The sequence below is a fragment of the Ursus arctos genome, unplaced genomic scaffold (genome assembly GCF_023065955.2).
Source record: "Ursus arctos isolate Adak ecotype North America unplaced genomic scaffold, UrsArc2.0 scaffold_4, whole genome shotgun sequence".
NCBI classification, from domain to species: domain Eukaryota; kingdom Metazoa; phylum Chordata; class Mammalia; order Carnivora; family Ursidae; genus Ursus; species Ursus arctos.
In genome coordinates, this window is record NW_026623056.1 from 32,650,995 (window position 1) to 32,678,804 (window position 27,810).

Sequence of the window (27,810 nt, forward strand, 5' to 3'; positions counted from 1 at the left end):
TTTTTTTTTTTTTTTTTTTTTTTTTTTTTTTTGCAGTTAGGATTTTTAAATTCTCAGAGCATTTAACACGTGAGATGCATAAGGTCAAATGAAAGTAAATCTTGCAGGGGTCCCTGGGTGGCTCAGATGGTTGAGTGTCTGCCTTCAGGTCAGGTCATGATCTCCAGGTCCTGGGATCACCCGTGTTGGGCTCCCTGCTCAGTGGGAAGTCTGCTTCTCCCTCTGCCTCTCCCCTCTCTCCCACGCGTGCTCTCTCTCAGATGAATGAATAAAATCTTAAAAAAATAGAAAGAAAGAAATCTTATAAATAAAACAGAATTAGAGATAAAGAAATAAGACTTTGACACTTAGGCCTAAGAGAGACAAAATAGGAGAGCTCTATAGTTTCGGTCAACATCCAACATGCTGGACCTGTGACCTCCTTAATTCTTCTCTGTTTATGACAGGTGCCTGGAACAAAAAAGAATATCATCCGCAAGAGAAAAACAGGAGCTCCACAGGCTAAAGGCAGTTTGGTCCTTGGGCAGATGTTATTCAAATCTCTTAATACCGGGATACTTCCTCCCTGTGAAAAAGAAAGAAAATGTGGTAGGCTGGGGTTTTGTACTAGAGGCAAACCCTGCACTCAGCTACGATGCATCTCTGAAAGTCTCAGAGGAAAGAACAGTTGCAAGAAATGAATTTTCTCTGTTCTCTGTTCCCCCTGAGAGCAATAGCATTCGATAACCCCCATTCACCATAGTAGTTCTCCTTCATTGGTAAGGCAAAATTCTGATTTGCTCACTCATCAATTCATCAATCGTGTTTAGGGAACACTTAGAGAAGCAAAAAGAGAAAAGGGAAGTAAATGGGAAATTTCCAGCTGACTTTCAGAGAGAGAGGGGAAACAGAAACAAGATAGGCCCAGGGCCTTGAAATTGCATGACTGTGTCTGTTAAGTTTGTGGGACTGAGACACACGTAAGGGGAGCTGATGTTCTCGGCCAGCAAACCCCAGCACATTTCAGTATTCTCTGGAGGGAACTACTCCCAGGTAGGGTCTGTTATGAGCTTGTGAGTCCATAGAGGGAGAAGGGAGGAGGACATTCCTGATGTGACCCAGGCAAAGGAATGAAGAGGTCGCACGTTTCCACATCAAGGTTCCAAGGTATCTTGCATCTCTGGAGCCATGATGATAACACTCGGGAATTAAGAGCTAACAACACCTATTGCAAAAGCCTACTATGTTTCAGGGGCCAGAAAAGAGAGAGAGGGTTCCTGCTTCTGAGGGATTCACAGCCTCGTGACAAGATGAATAGTAACGAATCTCAGCAATGTTAAAAGTTTACAAATGTAATGTATTTCCGGTGCTGTGGAGAGTGTATTTTCCCCGGGCAGTCACACTGCACTCCTCCAGGAGTGTCCGTCACAGCAGAGTGGACGTAAATGAAGTACCCTTGACTTGTAATATGCACAACCTGAGCTACTGCACGTGGTTGTCTTGCTTCTCCTTCTCCAGCTTCTACGCCATCACCCCCAAGAATCTAAAGGGACTCCCAGAGTTCCACATGTTCCAGATAAGTCTGTGCCACCCTGAGTTCCACTCCTTCGTCACAGAGAGTGAAAAGGGGGCCTCAGAACTCTGTGTGTTCCTGACAACGCCCTCACCCTCTTTCCTTCCACAATCTTCACCGCTTTGCCACCAGGGTCTATTTTGAGACAACCATATCCAATCTCATCCTATCTTTTTCCCTATTCATGATTAACATGACAAGAAGCCCAAGACCCCCAGTATATCCTCACTCTGAGCCCCATATGACTCTTACCCTCCTTTTTCTGACCCCATTTCCAATGTAGTCCCAAAGTCTGAACCCCTTCTACTGCACCCTCTGGAACTTGCTATGAATCTTCAGCAAATCCCTTCTGTTCTCAACTTCTGTTAACATTTCCCTCACCTTCTTGCTCTAACTGAAATCTGGCTTTCCTCTGAGGACACTTCTTCCCTTATAGCCCTTTCAAGGGGGGCTGGTTTTCTTTCTAACGTCCTTCATACACCTGACGTAAGTGAATTCCTTCTCATAATGGCTTCCAGATCATTCTCTTTCCCTCCTCTCTGCACACTTCTAGCGTAAAATCTCATCCCATTAGACTTTTCTGTTCATTACCTTCCACGTTACAGTCTTCTACTGCTCACCACCATTCCTTGATTTTAGCTGCTGTCCCTGCCAAACTGTCCAGCATTACTTCTGTCATGATTCTTGGTATCACTATCTCATATACGACCAACCCATGACCTTCTTTGGACCTGGACCTTCTTTCCTCCAAGACCTTGTCTTCCATTTTACCTTAGCCACCCTTTCCATGGTTAGAGCTTGGATTTTGTCATTAGCAATAAACACAACCACTCTATTACCTCAATTTCAAGCACTACAACTCTCCAACCATTACCTTTTACCCTTCCTGCTCATTATCTCTGGTACCTGACTCGAAAAATTCTTTGGGTGCCATTAGGACCTAGAACCCAATGATCCTACCACTTTCTCACTGTCTCTTCCCCTGCCTCACACCCCTTACCCTTACTAGCCCAGCGTAGATCCCCTGACTGAGAATGGCATCACTTGCTGGCACATATCTGTCTTCCTTTGTCATACCTGCACGGCAAAACCCCAACATCTGGCTAACCCTACACTCCTCCCATTCTGTGCCCACACACAAGCAACTGAATGTGGCTGGAGGACAACACACAACCGCGCTAAGTATTCTCACTTTAAATTTACTACCACAAACCTCAAATGTGCCTTCAGTGCTGCCCAGGAAGCCCGTGACATTTTTTTCAGTTATTCTCATCTCCTCTCCTAGATAACTATTTCATTCTTTCTCCTCACACTCTAATACCATCATCCTCAGCTTCCTATTCAAGCTGATAATTTGCCTCCTATTTCACTGAGAACATTAGAAGCAAGCAGAAGAGAATTTCTACAAGCTCCCACTACCACACTATTCACTTTTCTCATCACTGCCCACGTACTGGGCCTTGCCCCTCTCACACAATCTGACCTAGGCGAACCCTTCTACCTGTGCGTAGACCCCAGCCCTCTGCCTACTAAGAGACATTCCTCAGTAATTCTCCCCCCTCTCCTACATCAACGTTACCCTCTCCTTTTGTTCATTGTCAACATACAAACATGCTGTTATCCCTCTCATCTAATAAAAGTAAGAGTGAAACTCTGTAACTTTCTCGTTAACACACATCTGTCTGCTGCTCGCCTCTGAAGCAAATTATCCTCTGTGTTACTTCTCCAGTGATCTATTCTTAGTCCTCCAAAGCTGCCCATGTTCCTTCTCACAAATGATCTATTCTTTGTCCTCCTCTTATTGACTTGTGGGTAGCTTTTGACATAAGAGATCGCTCCCTCCTCCCTGAAACATCCCCTTCATTGCACTTCCAGGTCAAGATGCTTCCCTAGTTTCCCTTCTGTTTTCTGTCCTCTCCTTCTTATTTCCCTTTGCTGGTTTCTCTTCATCTCCCTGATCTATACACATTGGGGGGGCCCAGGGTTCAGTCCCTGGACCTCTATTCTTTTCCATCTATGACTGCTCCCTTGTAAACCCATCTAATCTTATAATTTGAAATACCATCTATAGGTTAGCAACTCTCAAGTATATGTTTCAAGCCTGGACTTCTCTCCCAAACTCCAATTTCATATCCAACCTTCAACTCAACGTGGCCCCTCAGTTGTCTGAAACGGGCATCTCTAACTCAACACATCCCAAACCAAACTCCAGATTTCCTGATCAGAATAAATGGTAATTCCATTCTCCCAGTTGCCCAGGTCAAAAACTTTAGTCATCACTAGTTTCTCTCTTTCCCCCCACACCCATCATCTAATCTCTTCTCAAATCCTAGCTGCTCTGCCTTCAAAACTATGTACATAACCCACTCTCTTCTCACCACTTCTACTACTACCATCTTGGACAAGTCATCTTTTCTTACCTGGATTATTATAACAATCTCCCAGTTGGTCACCCTGCTCTCATTCTTGTCTCTCTTGAGTGTTCTTTCAAAAGCGGTCAGAAATATACTTTTAAAATATATATCAGGGGCGCCTGGGTGGCACAGCGGTTAAGCGTCTGCCTTCGGCTCAGGGCGTGATCCCGGCGTTATGGGATCAAGCCCCACATCAGGCTCCTCCGCTATGAGCCTGCTTCTTCCTCTCCCACTTCCCCTGCTTGTGTTCCCTTTCCCCTGGCTGTCTCTATCTCTGTCAAATAAATAAATAAAATCTTAAAAAAAAAAAATAAAATATATATCAGATCATTCTACTCCTCTGTTGAAAACTTTCCAGTAGCTTTCCATCTCTTCTCATAGCATGAGCAAAAGTCAAAACCCTTACAATGGCCTACAAAGCACCACTCATTTCAGCCTCCTGTTATCTTTCTGATATGATCTCTTACACTCTCCTCATATTCTCTCCATTCCAACCAGTAGGCTCCTTGCTGTTCCTCAAATCCACCAGCCCTTGCCCATCCCAAGGCCTGGCTCCCTCACCTCCTACAGATCCTCGTTAAAATTTAGCCTCTCAGTAAGGCTTTCTCTGGACAGCCTACATAGAATCACAACGCTCCATTCCTCCCCCCTCCACTCTCCTTTTTCCAATCTGCCTTGCCTGCTTTCTTTTTCTCCGTACGACTCTTCACCACCTGATATACTTCATATTCAGTTTATATTGAAATATGCACACAGAAAAGTGCATGTAAGTGTTCAGCTTAATTATTATTCTTAATCAATAATTATTCTTAATTAATTAATAATTAATATTCACAAACTGAATACAACCATGTAACCAGCACCCAGACCAATAAACAGAATATTACCAACACCTCCAGACGCTCCTCATGCCCTCTCCTAGCCACTACTCCCCTTTCACACTCCAAGGATAAGTATTCTAACTTCTAACAGCAGAGATTAATTTTGCCTGTTTTTGTATTTCATATAAATGGATTCATACAGTGACATACTACATATTTTAAGGATCTATTTATTCACTGGCTATTCCACCCCACTATTAGCATGTAAGTGCCATGAGGGAAGGGATTTGTTTTGTTTATTGTTGTATACCCAGTGCCGAAAAAAGGATCGGACACAGAGTTGTAGTCCAACAAATATTTGATAAATGAATGAAATATTGAACAAATGGAAATGAGAGTAGAAGATTTAGGAAGGGCTTAACATCTGAGCCAAATCTTAAAGGATGACTAGAAACCCATGAGGCAGCCCAAAAAAGAAAGCTGCCTAAACACAGGCAGAGTCTCTGCTGTGACTCGGCAGAATGAAAAACTAAACACAATCTAAAAACCGTGAGAAGTCAGTCAGCTGAAAGCGATGGCAACAGCCATGTGTTGAAACCAGTGAGCCATGAGGGTGGAAAAATAGGCAGATGCCAGATCTCAAAGGGCTTTATACAAATAAGTCCATGAACGGAGTTAGAAAGGAAGAAAAGTAAAATATAGGGTCCTTCTAGGTATTTCTAGGACGCCAGGCATTTTTAGGAGTTGACATTTAGGGGGACACAAAACAGGGATTTCTTTGAAGTCAGCTTATTAATAACTTTATAGTGTCTCAGAAAAGAGTCTGTGGCCACCACTGCAAGGGCCACAGACCTCTATTTCTGAATATGTGGGAAAGGCTGAATAGTCTGGCGAATAAGTAACCCCCACTTTTTTTCCCCTTTAAAGAAAGGACAACTCAAAATAGGACATTTAGACCTCTGAGTCTGTCTAATTATCCTTGTTTTACTGGAATGGAGCAAGGAGCCAGCAGCTCTGCTCTGCTAACCTGCTGCCCCTGACTTTGAGGAGACAGAACCCATCTCATGGGGAGGGATAGGCCAGAGATGCTTCGAGTGTCTTCACCATCCCTGGGGGCTGATGCCCTGTATCAGTGGTTCTTGAACCCGAGAGTGGGTCAGAATCACCTGGAGACCTCGTTAAAACACAAACTGTTAGGCCTACCCTCAGAGTTTTTAATTCATTAGGTCTTGGGTGGGGCCTGAAAATCTGCATTTCCAATAAGCTCCCAGGGGGTGCGAATGTGGCTGGTCTGGGCTGCTGCTTGAGAACCATCATCCTACTCAAGGCTACCCTGCTAAACCAGGTGAGGAGGCCCTCGGCACGCTCCTGTGGCACCCAATTTCTCTCCATCATAATCCCCTCGTCCTGCAGTGTGCATTCATTTAATCTGTGTCTCCCCCACCAACCTGTCCACAGCACAAAGGGCAGGAACTACTACGATCTTGTTTATCTTCGTGGTGCAGTGCCAATGTCTGGCACCAACCAAGCATTCTACTTATATTTGTTGAATTAATAGAAGAATGATTCCAACTGGCTTCCCAAAGACACAGAACCATAGGAGAGGAAGGGGCCTCCAAAGAACATGGTTCCAGCTCCCTCTCTTCTACAGCTAAGCACAGAAAGCATGAGAGTGATAAATCTTTAGTTTCTTCTTTCTGTTCTTCTAGTGAGGTTTGAATGCTCCATCCCCACCATCTCTGAGCTCCAGCTTCCCCATCTATTACATATAGATTTGCCAGATAAAATACAGGACACTCTGTTAAATTTGCATTTTAGATAAATAACAAATAATACTTTGGCCATATTTGGCAATGTTTGCTGTTTATCTAAAATTCAAATTTAACTGTGAATCTTCTATTTTTATTTACTAAATCTGGTAAACCTACTTATATGTGGATAATAATATGACTTACCTCATTTGGTTCCCATAATGATTAAGTAAGCAAATATATGTAAAACCCTAGAATAGCAACTGAAACCAAGTAAGAGTTCTATTTAAGTTTGCACTATTATGTTTATTGTACCCACAGAACACACCCGCACACGCGCGCACACACACGCACACCTGGCTAGAGATACGCCTTTTTTTCATTAACCTACTCCAGTTTTGAAAAACTTCAAAATGGTATTTTAAAATCTTGATGTTTTAATTTATGACATGCCATTTTATTATCTCCTCCATAAATATCATGAACAATAAGTCAGTCTCTATTCTATAAAGGTCCTCTAAATAATTAAGGCCAAAATAAAATAATCTCCTAATCTTTTCATCTTAGGGTAAGGTTCTAATTTGATCTTTTACTATATGAATCTAATTCTCTTCTCTGAAGCCTATCTAATTCCTCCACATTATATTTTTTCTTTCGTTAGGAAAATACATATTCATTATTATAAACTTGTAGGAAGGAAAAAATTATTCTTTCTTCTTGCAGTTATTGTCTGAATTTTACATAATCAGTACATATGTAAAATAAAATAAACATAAGCTTTTTTTTTTGGAGTTTCCTTTTCTTGTTTTTGTCTTTCTATGCTCACACAATTATGCTTGATCAGCTTATTTAAACAGATTTTCATGATTTTTATTTTAAATTTTGCCCATTATTAGTCAGTGATTTTATGACTCTGGAGCAAAGCATAAAGGATACAATCTATAATCCTACCCTCTTAAAAACAAACATTCCTAATATTTTGAAGTAATAAAAATAAAAATAAGAACATTTTTAATGACAATAACACCTCACATTTATTGTTAGCGTACTATGTCCAGGAACTATGCTAGAATTTTACTTTATTAAATCTTTTTTTTTTTAAAGATTTTTTATTTATTTATTCGACAGAGATAGAGACAGCCAGCGAGAGAGGGAACACAAGCAGGGGGAGTGGGAGAGGAAGAAGCAGGCTCATAGTGGAGGAGCCTGATGCGGGACTCGATCCCAGAACGCCGGGATCACGCCCTGAGCCGAAGGCAGACGCCCAACCGCTGTGCCACCCAGGCGCCCCTACTTTATTAAATCTTTTAATCCTCTTAAGAAATGCCATGAAAAAAGATACAATTATTATCAATCCCCAATCTTTTCTGCTCTGGTTGCTGGACGATTGCTCCACTGCACATTTCTTGCTAAGATCATGAAAGATCTGCAAGCCACTAAATGAGATAAACATTTTCTGTCTTTATCTAACCTGTCGATACATGTTGCATTCTCTCCCTCCATTCCTCTGTCCCTCTCTCTTGCCTTCCCTTCTTTCCTCTCTTTCTCTTCCTCATTTTTTTCTCTTCTCTTCCTTCCTTGCAGTAGGACGGGCTTGAGCCATTACACATTTCAACAATACAACAGTAGCAAAATTATACTAAAGTTGACTTCACTTCTTCAGTGTGTGACATAGCGATCTTTTTTCCCTCCAAGTTCACTTAACCTCAGGGCCTCCACATTTTACTTCACATTTTTAAAAAAGTATACCTTTAAATAAATGGGAAGGTATCACAGATTCATGGGTCAAAATCTTAATACTGTTAAGATGGCAATGCTATCGAAATTGATCTGTAGCTTCATTGCTATCCCTACCCAAACCTCACCCTGCTTGTGATCAGAAGTTGACATGCTGATCATAAAGTCCATAGGGAAAGGCAGGGACACAGACTAGCCAAAACAACTTGGAAAACAAAGAACAGAGTTACGAACAAACAAAGAAAAAAAAAAGAGACAAAAACCAAACTCAAATACAGAGAACAAACTGGCGGTTGCCAGAGGGGAGGTGGGTGGGCAGATGGGTAAAAAAAAAAAAATAGAAGAACAAAATTGGAGAGTTTGCACTTCACATTTTCAAAGCTTATTAAAATGTGATGAAATTAGAACTCAGTAACAGAATGAAATTTAGGAAATAAAATGTATGTGGAAATTAACACAATCCTAAATAACCAATAGGTCAAAGAAGAAATCTCAAGGAAATTAGAAAATACTTTGAGAAAAGTGAACATGAAAGCATAACATACCAAAATGTATGGGATGCAGTTCAATCAGAGCTCAGAGGGATTTACGACTGTAAATGCCCATGTTAAGAAGAAAGAGGGGCGCCTGCCTGGCTCAGGAGCTGGAGCATGGAACTCCTGAGCTCAGGGTCGGAGTTCAAGCCCCACATTGGATGTGGGACCTACTTCAAAGAAAAATTTTTTTAAAAAATCCTCAAAAAGAAAAAAAGAATAGCCAAAACAATCTTGAAAAAGAAGAACAAATTTGGAGGACTGGCACTTCCCTGTGTCAAAATTTACTAAAAAAACGATACCAGTCAAGACAGTGTGGCCCTGCCATAAGCATAAGGACAGGTACATAGTCCAATAGAATTGAGAGTCCAGATATAAACCCTGTATTTATGGTCAAGCGATTTTTGACAAGGAAGTCAAGACAATTCAATGGAGGAAGAATAGTCTTTTCAATAAGTGATCCTGGGAAGACTGAATATCTCTACATAAAAAATTATGTTGGCCCCTATCTCATATCATACACAAAAATTAACTTTAAATGTGTCATAGACCTGAATGTGGGAGCTAAAATCATAAGACTCTTAGAAGAAAACATAGCAGTAAATCTTTGTGATCTTGGATTAGGGAATTATTTCTTAGATATGACACCAAAAGCACATGTGTCAATAAAAATAGATAAATTGGACTTTATAAAAATCAGAAACTTTACTGCTTCAAAGAACATCATCAAGAAGTGAAAAGATAGGGGCACCTGGGTGGCACAGCGGTTAAGCGTCTGCCTTCAGCTCAGGGCGTGATCCCAGCGTTATGGGATCGAGCCCCACATCAGGCTCCTCCGCTATGAGCCTGCTTCTTCCTCTCCCACTCCCCTTGCTTGTGTTCCCTCTCTCGCTGGCTGTCTCTATTTCTGAAAAATAAATAAATAAAATCTTAAAAAAAAAAGAAGTGAAAAGATAACCCACAGAAAGGAAGGAAGTATTTGCAAATCATACATTGGATAAGGGACTGGTATCCAAAATACATAAAGGAGTCTTACAACTTAATAATAACAAGATAACTCATTTTTTTCATGCGCAAAGGATTTGGATGGATATTTCAAAGAAGATATACAGATCACAAGTAGGCACATGGGAAGATGCTCAGTATCATCAGCCAACAGGGAAATGCAAGTCAAAACCACAAAGAGATACTACTCATATCCATTAGAATGACTAAAATTAAAAATGAATTAAAAATTAATAATGAATGCTGACAAGGATGTTGAGAAGTTGGAACCTTCATTGGTGGGAGTGTAAAATGGTGCAGCTATTTTGGAAAACAGATCGGCAGTTACTCGAAAGATTAAAAATAGTTACCATATGATCCAGCAATTCCACTCCTAGGTATAAACCAAGATAAATGGAAACATATATTCACCCAAAATTTGTACACCAATGTTTGTAGTAGCATTGTTCATTGCAGCCAATAGATAGAAACAACCCAAATTTCCGTCATCCGATTAATGGATAAGTAGAATATGGCATATCCGTCCAATGGAATATTATTCAACAATAAAAATGAATGAAGTGCCAGTTCATTCTACAACATGATGAAACTTGAAAACATCATGCTGAATGGAAGACGTCAGTTACCACATATTGTATGATTCCATTTACATGAAAGGTCCAAATAGGCAAATTTATATCATCAGAAAGTAGGTTAGTGTTTGCCTATGATGAGGGGACATGGCGGTAGGAATGGAGAGTGACTGATGGGGTTTCTTTTTAGGGCAATGAAAATGTTCTAAAATTAGACAGTGGTGATGGATGAACAACTGTGAATATGCTAAAACAATGAATTGTACATTTTAAATGGGTAAATTTTATGGCATGTGAATTATATTTTGTAAAGATTTAAAAGATTTAAAGAGATTGTTTAAAGTATAGTTTTTTTGGACTATAAAGATAATATATGGTCATTACAGAATGTTGCATAAGACTGACAAGTACAAAGAAGAAAATAAAAATTGTCTATAATCCTATTATGCAGAAATAACAAATAATTGTTACTACTACTAGTAATTATTATTATTATTATTATTATTATTATTATTATCATACTTCCTTTCTCTGTAGTGAAATACATCCTGCTTTCACTCACTCACTTAGGTATTTGCGGATGATTCTGAAGGGCTGGTTGCTCACATCTGTCTCTGTTATGCCGCAGACATATTTCTCATGTAACTTGACTGGGTATTTCAGGACAGACAGCACCCTGTAGAAGCCATTCATCTCCAGGACCACCACGGTGCTGTGGTGGCTCAGGTCCCTCTCTGCTGGGTCAAGCCAGGTCACACTGGGCATGAGGTACCAGCTCTTAGATATGCACATTGCCACGTCCTCCTCATCAATCCTATCAAACTGCACCTGGGGCATTTCAAAGTCTGGTTGGAAAAAACAACAAAACAATTAGTTCCTTTTTTATTTCAGCCCCGGGAGGATCAAGCTAGCAAAAATCTTGCCCTGAGTTTTTATGTTAATCCTTCTGGAGGCAATAGGTCTTGAGGTTCACCGTAGTTAAATTTCCGACCTAGGCACTGAAAGAGAATCAGAATACACGCATGCCCCTGTCCTGCAGGTCTCATCCAGCGCTGCTGTATTTACGTGTGGAACCGTTCCTTCTTCATGGCTTCATTGCAGACTCTCAGCTGACCTCAGACACCCTGCTGAGAATCGCAGAAGATAACAAATGGTTCTCACTGCCACCTTCCCATCTCTTCCAGATCTTTCTCCAGAGGGATTCTGTTACGCCTCCCTCTACCTGCAGATCTCTGGCAGGGAGAAGACCACTCTCCATGTAATCCCGAGAAGGGTGAGCGTCCCTGGGGCATAATGGAGATCCACTGGTCCAATCCCCCATTTTAACAGTGAGAAAATGAAGCCTAGAAAAGCTAAACGAGTTGTCAGAGTCATCCAGAATGAGAACCTGGGCCTCCTAACTCCCAGTGTAGGGCTATTTTCATGAAACCACACTTCATATCTCAGGGTTTTCATGGAGGAGAATTATGTTATGTAACATTTTGGGTTTTCAGTGTTATAATTTGTTGGGCGAGTCTGGGATAAGGCCAATGCGTTGGGGGGGGGGTATTTATTTTGTTTGCTTGTTTGAATGAATGGGTAATATAGACAGATGCAGATATACCAACTTTGGTCCAGAGCAGTATTTTCAGCTAACATGAACTGAGAGTGCAAATACCTGAATCTTATGATGGATATGAGAAGAGCCTATGATAACTTGAGAAGAGAAAAACTGAGAACACCAGAAGAGGAAACTTAAAATTTATCCCTATAAACAGAGACAGAGCTTGAAACCAAGTTCATCCAATAAATTCCCTTACCTCCTGCTATTAGCTTGATTGTACTTTCGCCTCTTCCATTTGGTGTGATGGCTGAGCACTTGTAGATAGTTTCAGCCACGAAATCCACACTTCTTAGTAAAAGTGCTAGAGTCCCTCAGAAATTTCAGCCCAACCCACGGAGACTCTTCCCTCATCCAAGGAGCTCCTCTGATCCTCCAGTTGTTCAGTGTTATTATGAAACTGGTAAACCAGCCTTGGGAAAATTCAAAAAAATCATAGCACCTGAGAAAGTGGTAATATACTTTATTCTCTTCTACTCTATATTCTTCTTTGATGTCTTCTCTTTCCCAAGAAAACTCAAGATTTTCTGTGCCCTCCACGAAGGAGAAACGGCAGGTGAGGGTAACATCTGTGAAAGGGTGGACCCGTAACTCTTCTGTAGACACTGAGAATCTCAAAGAAATGAGGTTAGTAAAATATTCATAAAGGCCAGTGAGTGCTGTACCAGGTAGGCTTTCATAACAGATAAAACAAATCATTCTAGCTCTTTCAAGCAGTAAGGAATTTAGTACGTAGACGTGGACATTTACAAAATCATTGGGAGGCTGGAGGAATGAGCCCAAAGTAGGGCACAGAAGGGGAGACTAGCAGTGTGCGTGTTCAGTCCTTCCTCCCATTGTGCTGGGCTCAGGACAGCACTTCAGAGCGGGTCTGCCAGTGAAGCAGCTGTCTCTGCCGTATCAGAAGTCGTCACTGCAAACAGTGACTCCAGAGCCAAACGCACCTGTTAGAGTCCCACTAGCACGAGAGAGCGCGTGCACGCCGCACGCTGATCGCACCAGCACCATTCCCCCACTTAAATCAGTTGGCAGTTTAATGCTTGAGCAGATGTGTCTGACTGGCAGAGTTTAAGTCATCCCCAGAACCTAAACTGTAAAGCAGTCTTGGAAATGTAGTTTTTTACTCTCTAGTCTCAGCAAGCCAGGAAGGCAAATCAGAAAGGCAGAAACAGATTTTAGTAAGTCAGTCTGTTCTACCTGCCACAAATCCCTACTGGTCTGGGCAGAGCTATCCTGAGTAGGAGCTGAGAGCTCTGAGGAATACAGCCATGCACTCTGTATTATTCATGGAATCGTGACATGGAATACATTCCTGATATGTTAGAGCTGGAAGAAGCCTTAGAGATCATCTGATTCAATCTTTTCAAAACCAGTTTTTCTAAAGCCCTCCCCAGAAATTGTCACTGACAGACAGGGGAAGACCAAATCAGTGAGACCTCCACTCCTTCACCAATTCCATCAGAACAATCCCTCTCTAATTTACTTTAAAAATTGGGCTTCTGAGGAGAGTGTTTGATATAATGAGGTGAGATGAAATAGAAGAAAAAAATAGGTGAAGCACAAGGGAAAATCCAAATGGTGAAAGTTCATAGGCAAGGAAGCTTCCAAGCCATCCACCCAGCAAAAAGCAGCCAGAGAGATATGCTGGAGGGTACATTCCAGTTGAACGATAGATGCAATCTGCTCATTGATCAGTAGCAATCACGTGGCTGTTGGTGGGGCTGGGCATAGACTGTCCCAAGAGTGCAGAGACCATATCTTAAACATCCTGTTTCACCAGTGCCTAGCACAGGACTTAACGCAGTTCAGTGTTATCTTATGTGCCAATATGACTGGGTCACAGGATGCCCAGGAATTTGGTCAAACATTATTCTGGGCATGTCTCTGAAGGTGTTTTTGGATGAGGTCAATATTTGAGTTGGTAAACTAAGCTGACAGCCCTCTCTAATGTGGGTGGCCCTCAATCAATCAGTCAAAGGCTGTTTGAGCTGGACTTCAAACTGAAACATAGGCTCCTTTTGGGTCTGAAGCCTTTAGACTTGGACTGAAACGATACCATCACTTTCCTGGGTCTCCAGCTTGCCCACTGCAGAGATCCTGGGACCTCTTACCTCCACAATCACATGTTCTCTTCATATAGATTTTCTTTGTTCTGCTGCTCTGAGAATCCTGACTAATACATCAGGTGACATTTATTAAGTGTTTACAATGCGTCAGACATATTCTAAGAGATTGTCCTGAATTTAATTCATGTAATCTGCATACTAACAGAGAGGTAGTTACTATTATTATCCCCAGTTTACTACTGAGAAAACCAAGGCACAGTGGGGTGAAGTAAGTTGCTCAGGGACACACAGCTAGTAAGTGGTAGAGCTTCAAACCCAGGCAGTCTGGCTCCACGGCGCTCCATCTGAACTGTGTTCTTCCATCTAAGAGTGGACGCTCATCCTAAACTTGACGAATGAATCAACGGCTAATTAAATATATGAATGACTCTAAAGGAAAACAGATGAGAATGGAAAGAAGAAGGCAAGGAAAAATAACCTGTGTGACCCTAAGAAGGATGGATGTGCATATAAAACATGAAATGTTTTCTTGCTCAAATTGTTATTTCTCTGATGTGGTTACAATCAAGAAGCAGTGGATTATAGTTATTAAAAAATTCCTGTCTGAAGATTTGTAAATCTAAGTTCTAGTTCTTTTCTTTTTTTTTAGTAAGCTCCGCGCCAATTGCAGAGCCCAAAGTGGGGCTCAAACTCATGACCCTGAGATCAAGACCTGAGCTGAGATCAAGTGTCGAATGCTTACCGACTGAGCCACCCAGGCACCCCCTTTGTTCTAGTTCTAAGCCCCTCTTACTAGTCATTTGGCGATGGGTAAGTCACTTATTCTCTCTGAGTTACAGCTTCCTAGTGTATAATTATGATAAAAATACCTGCCCTGGGGCTATTACAAAATACCTTCGGATCTTAGGGGCTGTTTTTATATGACATTGCTCAGTAATTTTCCAGAGAGACAGAAAGAGTGGACCAGACGGGTGGATACCTTAGTAAGCTGCCCCTCTTCCCAATCTCTCATAAAAATATGTAGCTTACTCATGAGAGGTCCTTAATTCTAGCTTCTCAGGTTATACCCAGGAGGTCTTGCTGCAGCTGAACCCCTTCTTCCCAAGGGAAAGGGTCTCAGACGCAGGAATCTAAAGACTCTAGCCAAAGAATCGTGAAACACAATCTACTGATGATGTAATTGGTAATGTAAACGCCAACCTCTGACCGATGTGTCTGCAGATGGTGCACTTAAATCTGAATCACTCTTTTGTCTATTTCAATCTGTTATTTCTAGACCACTGTGTCGTCAGCTTCCCAATGCCTAAGAAACTGAAGCAAACAGCTGATAATGTGAGAAAACACTTTCAAAACTGCAGAAAGGTACTACGTCTCAAGCACTTACTATGGTACCTAGCACACAGTATTAGGCTACCAATATTGCTATAAAGTGAAAGGTATTACCAGAACTAATACACCTTTCTCTTTCTCACCTATGTATACACTCATTCTTTTATCTGGTTGGGGTTTTGGGGTTTTTGTTTTGTTTTGTTTTGTTGGCTATGAGTGGATTGCCTCCCTACACACCAACACACAGTAACCAAGCATCAAAAAAAAAGAGCCAGTAAATGCAATCTGGATGGACCAAGTCTTGCACTAACTCCGAGTAGATCTCTGGAGCTTGAGGACGTCCTCAAGCTGCTGCTACCTTTGGCAAACTGCTGCAGGTCCCTGGGAGATGGCCTATGCCTGAGAACCGGAAATATGTTTGATCACTTTGTGAAGTAGTTATGTTGCAGGTTTTAGACATATGTGCGTCTATAAAGCATTTTTGCATAGATACCTTTGGTTAGTTGAATTACATCAACAGTTTCAACATCCGTACACTGTTCATCCCAATATTTTTTTTAAAAGATTTTATTTATTTATTTGACAGAGAGAGAGACAGCCAGTGAGAGAGGGAACACAAGCAGAGGGAGTGGGAGAGGAAGAAGCAGGCTCTCAGCAGAGGAGCCCGATGTGGGGCTCGATCCCAGAACACCGGGATCACGCCCTGAGCCGAAGGCAGACGCTTAATGACTGAGCCACCCAGGCACCCCTCATCCCAATATTTTTGAAGAATTGAGAATGAAGAATTATAAAAACCCTGCATTGACTGCCCATTCAGATTTTTCAGGACAGGCCTGATTTCAAATATTCTGTGACACTATATCCTAAATCGACATTTGTCAGAGTCACTGGAAGTGAGGAGGAATATCTAGATATTTTTGTTTTGGTTAGAGAAGTTCAAATCATAGGTGTGAGTAAATGTAACTATCTAATATGGACTCAAATGGACAAACCAAATTGGGAGGGGGGTTCTCATTAAAAAAAATAAACAACGTTTTTTTGGGGCACCTGGGTGGCTCAGTTGGTTAAGCCTCTGCCTTCAGCTCAGGTCATGATCTCAGGGTTCTGGGATTGAGCCCCATGTCGGGGTTCCCTGCTCAGTGGGGAGCCTACTTCTCGCTCTCCCCCTGCTCGTCCTCTCTCTCTTGCCATCTCTCTGCCTCTCTCTCAAATAAATTAAATATTTTTTAAAAAACAATATATATTTTTTAAAGATTTTATTTATTTATTTGACAGAGAGACAGAGAGGGAACACAAGGGGGGGGGGGCGGTGGGAGAGGGAGAAGCAGGCTTCTCCCGAGCAGGGAGCCTGATCCAGGGCTAGCCGAAGGCAAACGCTTAACGACTGAGCCACCCAGTCGCCCCTTAAAAAAACAATATTTTACAATTTGTGCCTGTTAGATTTTCCCATCTGTCCTTCAATATTACCTGTGACACAAATATAGCATTGTTATTCCCATTTAACAAATGAAAGACTGAGGTTCAGAGAGATTAAATCATTTGCTTGTTTTTTTAAAATCTCCAAATCACTATTTTCCTCACTCTTCCCCACGCTGTTTCAGAAATACCCACTAAGTTTTTTTGAAAAGTGACTCACCTGCATCACGGACTAGCAGCAGCATGTTGACCATCACCGAGAAGAGAGACATTCTGTAAGGAACGAAGAGAAAGGTAGAGACTTTGTCTCCGGCGAGAAAGAGTAGGGCCGGCATAACCCAGCCACGCCCTGCTGGGTCTGAGGAAGGCCTCACAGGCACCCCCTCCAGGCAGCACACCCACCACACGTACTGCCAGCCCCTGGGAGTCTATGTGGGATGCCCACTGAACCCAGTTCACTCAGGCTGATACTACAGGCATGTTTGTTGCGTTTGCTGTAGGAACCTGGCACTCTAGTTCTAGAGTGTGCAGATCTGTCTCTAGCTGAGTCCCATCTGAATTCGTTTGGATCAGAGTCAGCCCTGAGATGATATCCGAGGGGTCGGGGACAGCTTCCCAGTTGTTGCTGACCGTCTGGGTGTTGCGAGGGAAAGTTAACAGTGGACGAGGTGTAACAGTAGATAAGCAGGTGCGTCTGGGAAGTTATGGAGTGAGGCTTCCCAAACAGAGAAGAATAACCAAGAGACAGTACTAAACCAGTCTGCCCAGCCAGGGCTGCACTTTAATAGGAATGGAATTAACAAGCCTAGGGCAGCTCTGGAAGAGGTAGGAGAAAGGGCTCAGGGAGCACTCAGTCCCTTTGAGAAGCCCTGACACAAATGTACATCTCCATATGGGTGAGGTCAATCTTATTCACTGGCTGGATCCTGTCTCCTTCTCTGGTCTCATCTCTAAAGACTCCCCCACAGTCCAAGTTCCACCAGTACCATCCCTAAGTCATAGTGCTAACCCAACCCTCCTCACCTGACACAACTCCAATCATCACCAGCCTCACCTGCCCCTCCCCATACCCACTTACCATTCACAACTCTGCCCAAGTAGCACTTCTTCCCAAAGTCCTCCCTCATCCCAGTACAGTTCATCATTCCCCGTCTGTATTTTGAACATACTTTTGTCATTGCATAGATCACCTTGTATAGCAAGTATTTCTGTGCATGTTCTTTGTCCCTTACTATTTTGGAGAAAGGAAGAAAGAAAGAAAGAAAGAAAGAAAGAAAGAAAGAAAGAAAGAGAGAGAGAGAGAGAGAGGGAGGGAGGGAGGGAGGGAGGGAGGGAGGAAGGAAGGAAGGTAAGATGATCATATCCTTTCAGCATGCTTTCCTGCCTCCTCTTCTTCCTATAATCTATTAAGGAGAGGAAAAGCCGCCACAGTCCTCCCGGTCTATGATCCCCATACTAATGGCAACTATACATCAAATGCATATGAATGACAGATTGAATCTAAAACTAAGCCTATGAAGTAGTTGTTATTATTGTTTCCATTTGACAAGAGGAAACTAAAGCATAGAGTAAATAACTCATCCAAGGTCACACAGACTCAACACTCTCACCTTTCAGGCTAGCTGAAGTCTATGCATGTCACCTAAAGTCTGTCCTGACAAAACTCTGCCACTTCACCACACACTGTGGGAAGTCCTGTATCACCCAGCGCATCCAGCAAGAGAACAGGAAGTTCATCAACTGATGAAGCAGGTGGCTTGTGAAGTATTACAATAAGTCTCTTTCCTAGAGGCCCATTAGGCCCTGGAGAATATGCGCTCTGCGCATTGACTATTAACAGATACAGAAGAACAAGAGAATAAAGGAGCAGCCCTTGCCAGCCAATGACCAAATAAAACACTTCCGGGGTCGGTAGAACGAGTGGATAGATTATTTACCAAGCTTATATATTCTAACTAGGAATATGATTAGTGAATGACAACAACCATTGATTCAGGAAATACCTCCCTGTGGTATAATTAGTAAAAAAATTGAAAGACATGTCTAAAATAATATAAAATTTAAAAGGCAATATGCAGCTAACAGCTACTAGAGCTATAGTCAACAGAGAGAAAGAGAGAGATTGTAGACAAATGTCATGGAGGAAAAAGTTGTAGGAATACAATATGCTTTCTCAGCTCAATAAAATTTCATTATCTATTTCCACGATATTTATTTCCAAGGAAAGTTTTTCATAATTAGGAAAGACATAAATCTTAAAGCTTTCCCAATTGCCCCACCCCAGTAGATACAATCTTTGTCCCTCCCTACTTCCATTTTATTTTGTACTTCTATATAGTACTCCCTCATTTAACAAAGCATAGTTTTAGTGATTCTAACAGTGATGCAGATTCATTGTAAAAACATGTTTGAAAGAATAAAAAAGAATGTTACAATCTCTTCTAAGCCCATCACCAACCACTATTAGCATTTGAGAATTTTCTCTTTCAGTCTTTTATATGTGTACTTTTTAAGAGAACTCAATTTGTATATAGATTTTAGTGTCCAGCTTAATTTTCCTCATGACACTGTTTTGTGAGCATTTCTCCATCACTAAAAATATTCTTACAACCTGGTCTACTTTATTTTATAGTTATTTGTATGCATATCTTATCACCCCTACTGGACTGTAAGTTTCCTAAGGGCAAGGTGTTCTCTTTGTCTTCCATATGTCTGTTATGGTGTTCCATATATTTGAGGTGCCCATAGTAATTTTAATACAGAATCAAAATTAAACTGGATCCGGTGTTACAAAGTTTACCACATAACAGGAAAGAGAAAGAAAAAAAAACAGAAAAAATAAATTCATACCCTACTAAAGAAGAGTATTAACTATACCAAAACAGAGAACTCCAAGAGTGCACCCAGGTATTGATTGCCTCTAGGGCTGGTACCCTTTTCACCTCTCATTTACAGAGAAACTATGAGAAGTCTATGAATGCGCTCTATGCAGAAACATACGCATAAAGGAACCAGATACAGCTGGAGTGGATACCTAAATGCTTCAGTCACATTACCCTTCATTTGGCTCTCCACTTCATAATCAAAGCCAACAATCTCTCTAAACAGTCTGTTTATTGAAAGAGCTTACCTGTATCGCAGCTGGTCCCTCTGATCAACCAGGTGGGAAGGAAGTTAGGAGGCAGTATGTCTTCAAAGGGACAGTTGTGTGGCAGTCCCCAGGGAGAAGGCTTGGTGATACTGTTTCTACCAAGCTGTTGCAGCAAAAGGTCAGTAAAGAGCTCCATGAGACTTAGTATTTCTAATAGCTGCATTTGTTGGCTAAAAAAGGAAGTGTTTGCAAGGCATTATGGTGAAAGAGTGAAACCAAGAGAACACCATAATGTCCAATACTAGGGAATCATTCTGTGCCCAATTTTTTAAATCACATTTTTGAAAAAGAATTAAGTGACACAGAAAATGTTCACTATACAACTTTAAGTGAAAAATAAAAATACAAAACAAAATATCTTTACACGTATGTATGATTGCAACCTTGTGGGAAAAAAATATGTGCATATAGAAAAGGAAGGAAATATGCCAAAATGTTAGCAGCGGTTACTTCTGGATGGTGAGATTATGTGTCATTTTAGTTGTTTTCATTACATATTTCTTAATTTCCTATAGTGACCTTTTATATTTACATTATGATAAATATGTTATAAATGGAAAAATAAGGAAATGGACAGACAGAACTTACACACATAGTGTGATGCAGAGTGAAGGTACAGGAAGGAGAGGAAATGAAATTTAGTCTCTATCCTCTCAGGGATAAGTATGATTTGTATCTCCGTTAAACTTTAAGCTCAAGTTCTCCAGTGGCCAGCTTTTCAATAGGGTGTCTTTCCCCCACCGCACATGGATTACTGGGTCTGGGTCTGAATTGGGCTGCCCTGTCCTTAACTCACTACATAGCCCGGGTGAGCTCTAGACCAGAATTTGAAGGAACAATTCTCCTTGTAAGCAGACTTGTTAGAACAAAGCCAAGAAGATAAAAACAGGAACAGGAGGCCTCCTGCTTGGAATGGGTGCCAGAAAGCAGCTTCACCCTCGATCCCTCACCCCACCGGGACTGTATATGAAGCAGTTAGTTCTTCACTTTGGATCTCCAGAACCTCTCAGTTCCTCCAATCACTTTTAGTGGCTGAGTGAAGAAAAGACCTACAGAGTTTCAACATGAACTTAAAACTACATCCATTAACATGAACTGTTGAGTGATGTCTTTTTATAAGCTCCTGCAATATCTATCATAGATTTGTTTTTACATGGTATGCTCAATAAAATAACTATGAAATGGAACATAACAGAGTGAAATAATTGTGATCAGTATGTATCACTTCTCTAACTCCTGCTATAGGGCTTGAGGCTTGACATACATTTGACTTCCACTCTAAGGCAGAGGAGGAACATCACAACAGGACCAAGAAACTGGGAAGAATACATTGTACTCCGATATAAGGCTTTTTCTACAGGTGCTACTTCCCACAGACTGCCCCAAGGCTGGCAGTCTTTTCATGTATGTCTACATGAGCTACTAAGGAAATGGGATGTAGAGCTTCCAGAAAGAAAAGAATCAGAGATGGTCTCCTCACCTGGTATTCATACCTCTCCCACCATGATCTAGACCAGTTTATCATTTCAAGCTTTACTCTTCCTTACACCATGTCATAACAGCACACCTTAGATTTGGGGGGCAAAGTCACAATTTTAAATACTTTCTCCCATTATTCTCCAAAGTGTGGCAATACTTGGGCTATTGTAACCATCAGCACAAAGCACATCTGCCAAACCAGACCCTTCTCCATTTCCAGCCAGACATAGGCTGTAATTTCCTTCTTGTTTTTGTCATTCTTTCTCAAGAAATACCTTCTTCTTTTCCTTTCCTCCAATTCCACATGCCTCATCCCATTTTTACCAAAAGTTTTCCTAATTGCAGCAGCCTGGAAAGGTGCCTTTACTCCAAATTTTCATAATATTTGGTTATGCATCTGTATGCCAGCTACCAAATGTTACTTTCTATTTCAGTAACTTTAGATTTATAACAGTTTTATTGAGATAAATTTCACATACCATACAATTCGTTTACCTAAAGTGTATATAATACCATGGTTTTGAGTATAGTCACAAGTTGTACAACCATCATCACACTCAATTTTAGAACATTTTCATCACCCCAGAAAGAAATTGTGCCAACCAGTCATTCCTCATTCCCTCCTCCCTCAGCCCCTGGCAGCCACTAATCTATTTCTGTTTTTGTAGATTTGGCTATTTTGCACATTTCCTATAAATGGAATGCCATGTTATATGGTCTTTTGTGACTGGTTTCTTTCACTTACATGTTCTCATAATGTTTTCAAAATTTATCCATGTTGCAACATGTATCAGCACTTCATTTATTTTTATTGCCAAATAAAATTCCATTGTATGGATAACCACATTTTATTTGTCAATTTATCAGTTGATATAACTCTGGGTTGTTTCCATGTTTTAGCTATTATAAATAATGCCTCCATGAACATTTGTGTACAAATTTTTGTATGAACATTCTTTCAGTCCTCTTGGATCTATAGCTAGGAGTGAAACTGCTGGGTTTCGTGGTAATTCTTTCTTTCATTAACCTTTTGAGGAACTACCAGACTGGTTTCCAAAGTAATTGTACCATATTATATCCTCAACAGCAGTGTAGGAGGGTTCCAATTTCTCTTTATCTTCACTAGCACTCATTATTTTTTGGTTTTGGCCATCCTAGTGGGTGCAAATGGCATCTTTTCATAGTTTTGATTTGCATTTGCTAGGATATTGAGCGTCTTTTCATATATTGATTGGCTATTTGTACATCTTCTTTGAAGAAATGTCTATCAGATTCTTTGCCCATTTTTAAATTGATTTTTTTTTTATTATGGGTTCACGTTTAATTTTTGTTACTTTAAGTATCTTAAAGGCAGTGATTGTATTTGACAAAATCATAAACTCTGGAGTCATATTCCACTATTTGGTTATCCAGCCCCATCATAACTGTGTGACTTGGCAAGTTACTTAATTTGCCGAGAGCTCAGTTTTCTTATCTGTAAAATAGGGATAATAATACCTACCTTATAGAATGAGTATGAGGATTAAGTAAAATAATGACTACAAAGCCCTTAGGACAGTGCCTGGCACTTAGAAAATAACCAATAAATGTTAGCCATTATTTTTAGTTATCTCTATACATTTCCAATGTATAGTTCGCTTTTTTTTTTTTTTTTTAAGATTTTATTTATTTGACAGAGAGAGAGACAGCCAGTGAGAGAGGGAACATAGGCAGGGGGACTGGGAGAGGAAGCAGGCTCCCAGCGGAGAAGCCTGATGTGGGGCTTGATCCCAGGAACCTGGGATCACGCCCTGAGCCGAAGGCAGACACTTAACGACTGAGCCACCCAGGCGCCCCTATCGTTCACTTTTATGTAGTTCACGTCTTACGTAGACGTGCTCCATGAGTATTTGAGAATGAATAAATTGGGGACTAGAAGTATTTTAGCTTGTTTATAGTTGTTGCTATGAAAAGGTAAAACAACCCAATTATGGAATATATGCTTAGTAAGTGGATAAAATTAAAAAGATAATATAGCCACTCAAATTGCCAGAACAGTTGCCAAGAAATACACCTCCTCAGGTATAAGAAAAACCCCTAAATGGAGTGACTTCGACGGGAGTAACCATCAGGATGCTTTTATAGCTCTAACAAATGCTTAGCTAAAGACATCCAGATCTGAAAATGCCATGTTATTATTTGAATCTTCAAAAAACTTTAATAAAGAAGACTGGTTTGGGGAAAGAGACTCAGGAAAGACTCTAAATCTATCAATTGTCCAGCAAGAGTACACTAAGGCAGAGAAAGAACTTGTTAGCGATAACCAAGCTGTAGACCTTAACTGACGAAACTGACTGCAAACTCACTCTGGGCCCCCGTAAATACAGAGGCCATTGCCTCTGCACAATGGATTCGAAGACTACGGCTCCTTCTGCCTTCAGTGCTGCTTTAAACAGAGAGTAACTGGCATTTTGAGATCCTACAGCTGGTAGGAAGATGGCAGAACTCTAAGCCATCCAGGACAAATTGGATAAACCAAACTGAAAGCGATTCAGCAACGAAACAACTCAAAGCAACTGGCCTTCACCTGACAACTAATGAGGAGACATGGAGTCAGGGGAGGAGGGAGAGAGATAGATTGAGATAATGAAAGCCGTGCTTCAGAACGCCTATTGGAATCCAGAGGTAGCTGGAATGAAGGTAGAAATCCAGTTTAGGAGGCCTGATGTCTTGATATAACTAGGGACAGGACAATAAGCATAAATGTGAGGAGTCAAAACTCAGAGGCAAGGAGAGTTCAGACCAACCTCTCAAATTGTAATCCCTAAAACATGGCATGACCCAGGCGGAAAACCACAGTTTATGCAGGAAATTGTGCCATCATAAGTAAAGACTGTTCTCAACTTCCTCTTTACCCTGATCATGATAAAACAAGCGTGAGAGAGTAATAGTTATAACAATAACTACTATTACTATTACTGCTAATAATAATAATAATCACCACTACTCGTGGAGTATTTACTTTGAACTAGGTACTATGGTAAGCCCTTTAGGTTTAGCCTTATAATGACTCTATGAAACAGACCACATTCTCCATAATCCAAGCTTAAAGAGATTAAGTAACCAAATCAGAATTAAGTAAGAGAAATCTTATTTCCAGAGGTGGGCTCTGAAACCTAGACCTCATAAAAGCCAAAGCCCATGCTTTAACAACAGTATGTTGCCTCCCAGCTAGAATGGTTTAAGAAATGATTCTTCACTCAGCTTATCTCCTGGTTTTTCTGCAGTCAGTTGGGCAATAAGGCCTCTTAATCAGGTATGCCAAAACCTATTCATGCATTTATTTCATTTACTATTTATTGAGCACATACTATGTCTCAGGGACGGGTGCCATGGTAAGTAGACACCGTTCCTGCCCCCAGGAAATGTGAACAGGGTGGCTGAAGGAGGAAGCGCCCTTCATTTGATGTCCCTTCATTTTTCAATAACATCCTAATCAGGAGAATTATCCTGAAATATAGTCAGTTTGACCCAAGAGTTGCTTGATGGTTAAGTTTTGATAAGTGGACAAATACACCATATATTCTCACAATTCCCTGAAATCCATATCCCTCTCCCTAGATAATGCGTTGCGCTGTCTCCTCCTCCCTTCACACTCTCCAGTGCCCCCACTGCGTCTCTGACATCTCCTTCAGCTCGCCACAAGACAGCCCATCACTGTGAAGGACAAGAAGCCACCAACGCTCCTTCACCTCCCACAACATTTTCAGAACTCTCCCAGCTGCCTGGATAGTTTTAAGGCCCACCCTGCTGAATTTACACTTATCTGGCTGCAAGGAAGAGAGAAGCATCCATGGTAGCTGAGATACGGCTTATTATAATGAACAATAAAGGGATTCTCACATTAATCTGAACATTTCTTCAAAACTTTCTATCAGGCAGCTTCCTTCTCTGTTATTTGAGACTATTTCCATCTTTCTCCCTTCATTTCACTGATTTGTGATCTTAACTATTTCTGAATCACATTCAAATCATTTTTTCTCATATCAAATTTCTGTCACTTAATTTTTATCACAGACACATAGCACATTTTAAAAGCATAAAACTGTATTATTTTAAGTATTTGCAATTTTCACATATGAGGGCTCCTGCCAGTATGTGATCTTGATCCAAAACAAAGTCTAATTCTTAAGAGGACCCTTTTGAAACAGGTTTTAAAACATTCTATTTCTGGTCTTAAAACAGTCTTAAAAACATTCTATTTCTGGTTTAAACTGTCAAAGTATATTCTGCTGCTTACTGTAACTCAAGCAGAAATTAAAATTTGGCAGCAGGTTAAGAGGCATAAAGTTTCTCACACAGAGTTGCAAGAAAAAAGTTATTTTATTCTTTTTAGGAGGCAGGCAACTTAATGTCATTGATAATATACAAGTTTTGAACATTTATATGTGTAAGGTTTGTAAAAAATTGTTAAATATTTTTCTCATTTCTACTCATGCCTTTCCAAAATTATAAATAAAAGTAATTTTAGAAAAGACTAAGCTTAGAGTAAATATGTTAATTAGAAATACTAAATTAAAGCCAGAGTTGGGATTTTGCCAGTTAATTGTAGTTTTAACCTGCAGTAAAGTCTCACTGCTTTCTTAGTTCTTAAACTGATCAATTAATTTGAGCTATCTAACCTCTTCCATGGCTCCCAAATTCATTTCTAGCCACAATAACCACAAAAACCACGGAAATGCTTCTATAGCTAAAATGTAGAATCGCCCTTACTTGATATACCTTACTTTTATCGTGTTTCAAAAAGAAATTAATCCTGCAGGGCAAACAGGGCAAGTATTAACCATACCCTACGGATGGAGAAACTGAAATCAAATTCCTTGTCCTAGGACACAAGGCTTATTTAATAGCAGAACCCGAGGTAGGATCCAGGGGTTCTGATTTCTAGTCCAGCTGTCTTTGCACTTTGAAGTCGGTGTGGTTAATCCTGCGCCTTTAAATTCCTGGGGCTTGCTGTAATGAAGCTGACTCACCACTAAATTCCTGTGTTCTCACTGAATGCCGCATAGTAGGGGTCCCACTCCTAAACTGGGAACCAAGGGGGCGGTGCACCATGACGCACAAACCCTCAAGGCCAGAGAAGCAGAGTCCTCGGGCTGTTTACCGAGGCAGTCCAGCACTCTGGGGACAGGTCAGCCAGACTCCAGGGACTGTAAACCAGCGCTGTTCAAACTCTCCGGGGTTCAAAGGACGGCCTCTGCCCCCGCCCGCACCCCTTCTCCGCGCCGCGCGCCACGTGAGACGCAGCCCGCCCCCCCGAGCGGCGCACGCACCCCGCCGCCTCGCGTCGCGTGACTCGGCTGGGGCGCGCGGGGTTAGCGCCCGCCCGCGCCACTTCCGACGCCGCCCTCGGTTCAGGTTCCGGGGCGCCGCGGAGCTCCCGGCCTGTGGATCGCGCGCGGCGCCCTTCGGTTCCGGGGCCACGCGCCCCGCCGCGGCGGGGATGGAGGAGGCCGGAGCGGCGGTGGCCACGGCGGGGGAGGCCGAACTGAACTTGTCCCGCCTTAATGTGTCCCCGGAGACTTTGGAGTTGGAGCTGGAGGTGCGGAGCGAGGAGCGGCGCGGCGCCCGTGAGGCGCTGCTCCGGCTGCTACTGCCTCATAACCGTCTGGTGTCGCTGCCGCGGGCGCTGGGCAGCGGCTTCCCGCACCTCCAGCTGTTGGACGTGAGCGGCAACGCGTTGACCGCGCTCGGGCCGGAGCTGCTGGCGCTGAGCGGCCTGCGCACGCTGCTGGCCAAGAACAACCGGCTCGGCGGGCCCGGCGCGCTGCCCAAGGGCCTGGCCCAGTCGCCGCTCTGCCGCAGCCTCCAGGTGCTCAACCTCAGCGGGAACTGCTTCCAGGAGGTGCCCGCGTCGTTGCTGGAGCTCCGCGCGCTGCAGACCCTCAGCCTGGGTGGCAACCAGCTGCAGAGCATCCCGGCCGAGATCGAGAACTTGCAGAGGTGAGCGGGGCCCTGCCCCAGGGTAGGGAAGCCTGGGGCGGTGTCCTGCAGCCCCGGAGCGCTAGGCCTGGTCTTGGCGCCGGTCATTTGTCACGTAACCATCCGTCTGCTTCCCGGCTCGCTCTTTAACTCTTTGGCAGTGATTACTGCCCGGCCATCTCAGCGAGTTGTAAGTGAAGATGCAGTAAGATCGCGTGTGTGACAGCGTTTGGAATTGTGTTTGCCCTAAGCAGATTTTCGAGGCAGGCTTTTTTTTCCTTGGGGTGGGGTGGGGGGATCCCAACTGAGTTAGGTACTCAGACAACTACCTGAGGTGATCACTTCCTTCCTCTGACGTCTGTGGTGGTTTTCCATGCCTTTTAGCATAACAAACAAGATACTCTGACCAAATCCTTGCTTTCC

General features: G+C 42.0%; 1 protein-coding gene and 1 long non-coding RNA gene across 3 annotated transcripts in view; one reads left to right on the plus strand and one right to left on the minus strand.

The window, feature by feature from the left end:
• LOC113252012 (uncharacterized) lies at nucleotides 1-22,568 on the minus strand. The gene is made up of 4 exons (XR_007188750.2): nucleotides 17,017-22,568; nucleotides 12,185-12,398; nucleotides 10,952-11,230; nucleotides 1-565 (listed from the first exon to the last, which is right to left on the minus strand). It is a non-coding gene; the product is annotated as an uncharacterized LOC113252012 (long non-coding RNA).
• The window catches only part of LRRC58 (leucine rich repeat containing 58), a 22,155-nt gene continuing 16,912 nt past the window's right edge, over nucleotides 22,568-27,810 (plus strand). Inside the window, exon 1 of one of the 2 annotated variants that reach the window (XR_008957317.1) lies at nucleotides 22,568-27,408. Coding sequence is in view for 1 of the 2 variants with exons in the window: in XM_026494277.4 (XP_026350062.1) it covers nucleotides 26,909-27,408 (500 nt within the window). In the remaining variant the exon portion in view is untranslated. The remainder of the gene's footprint in view (nucleotides 27,409-27,810) is intronic. The other variant, XM_026494277.4, reaches the window with a different exon arrangement.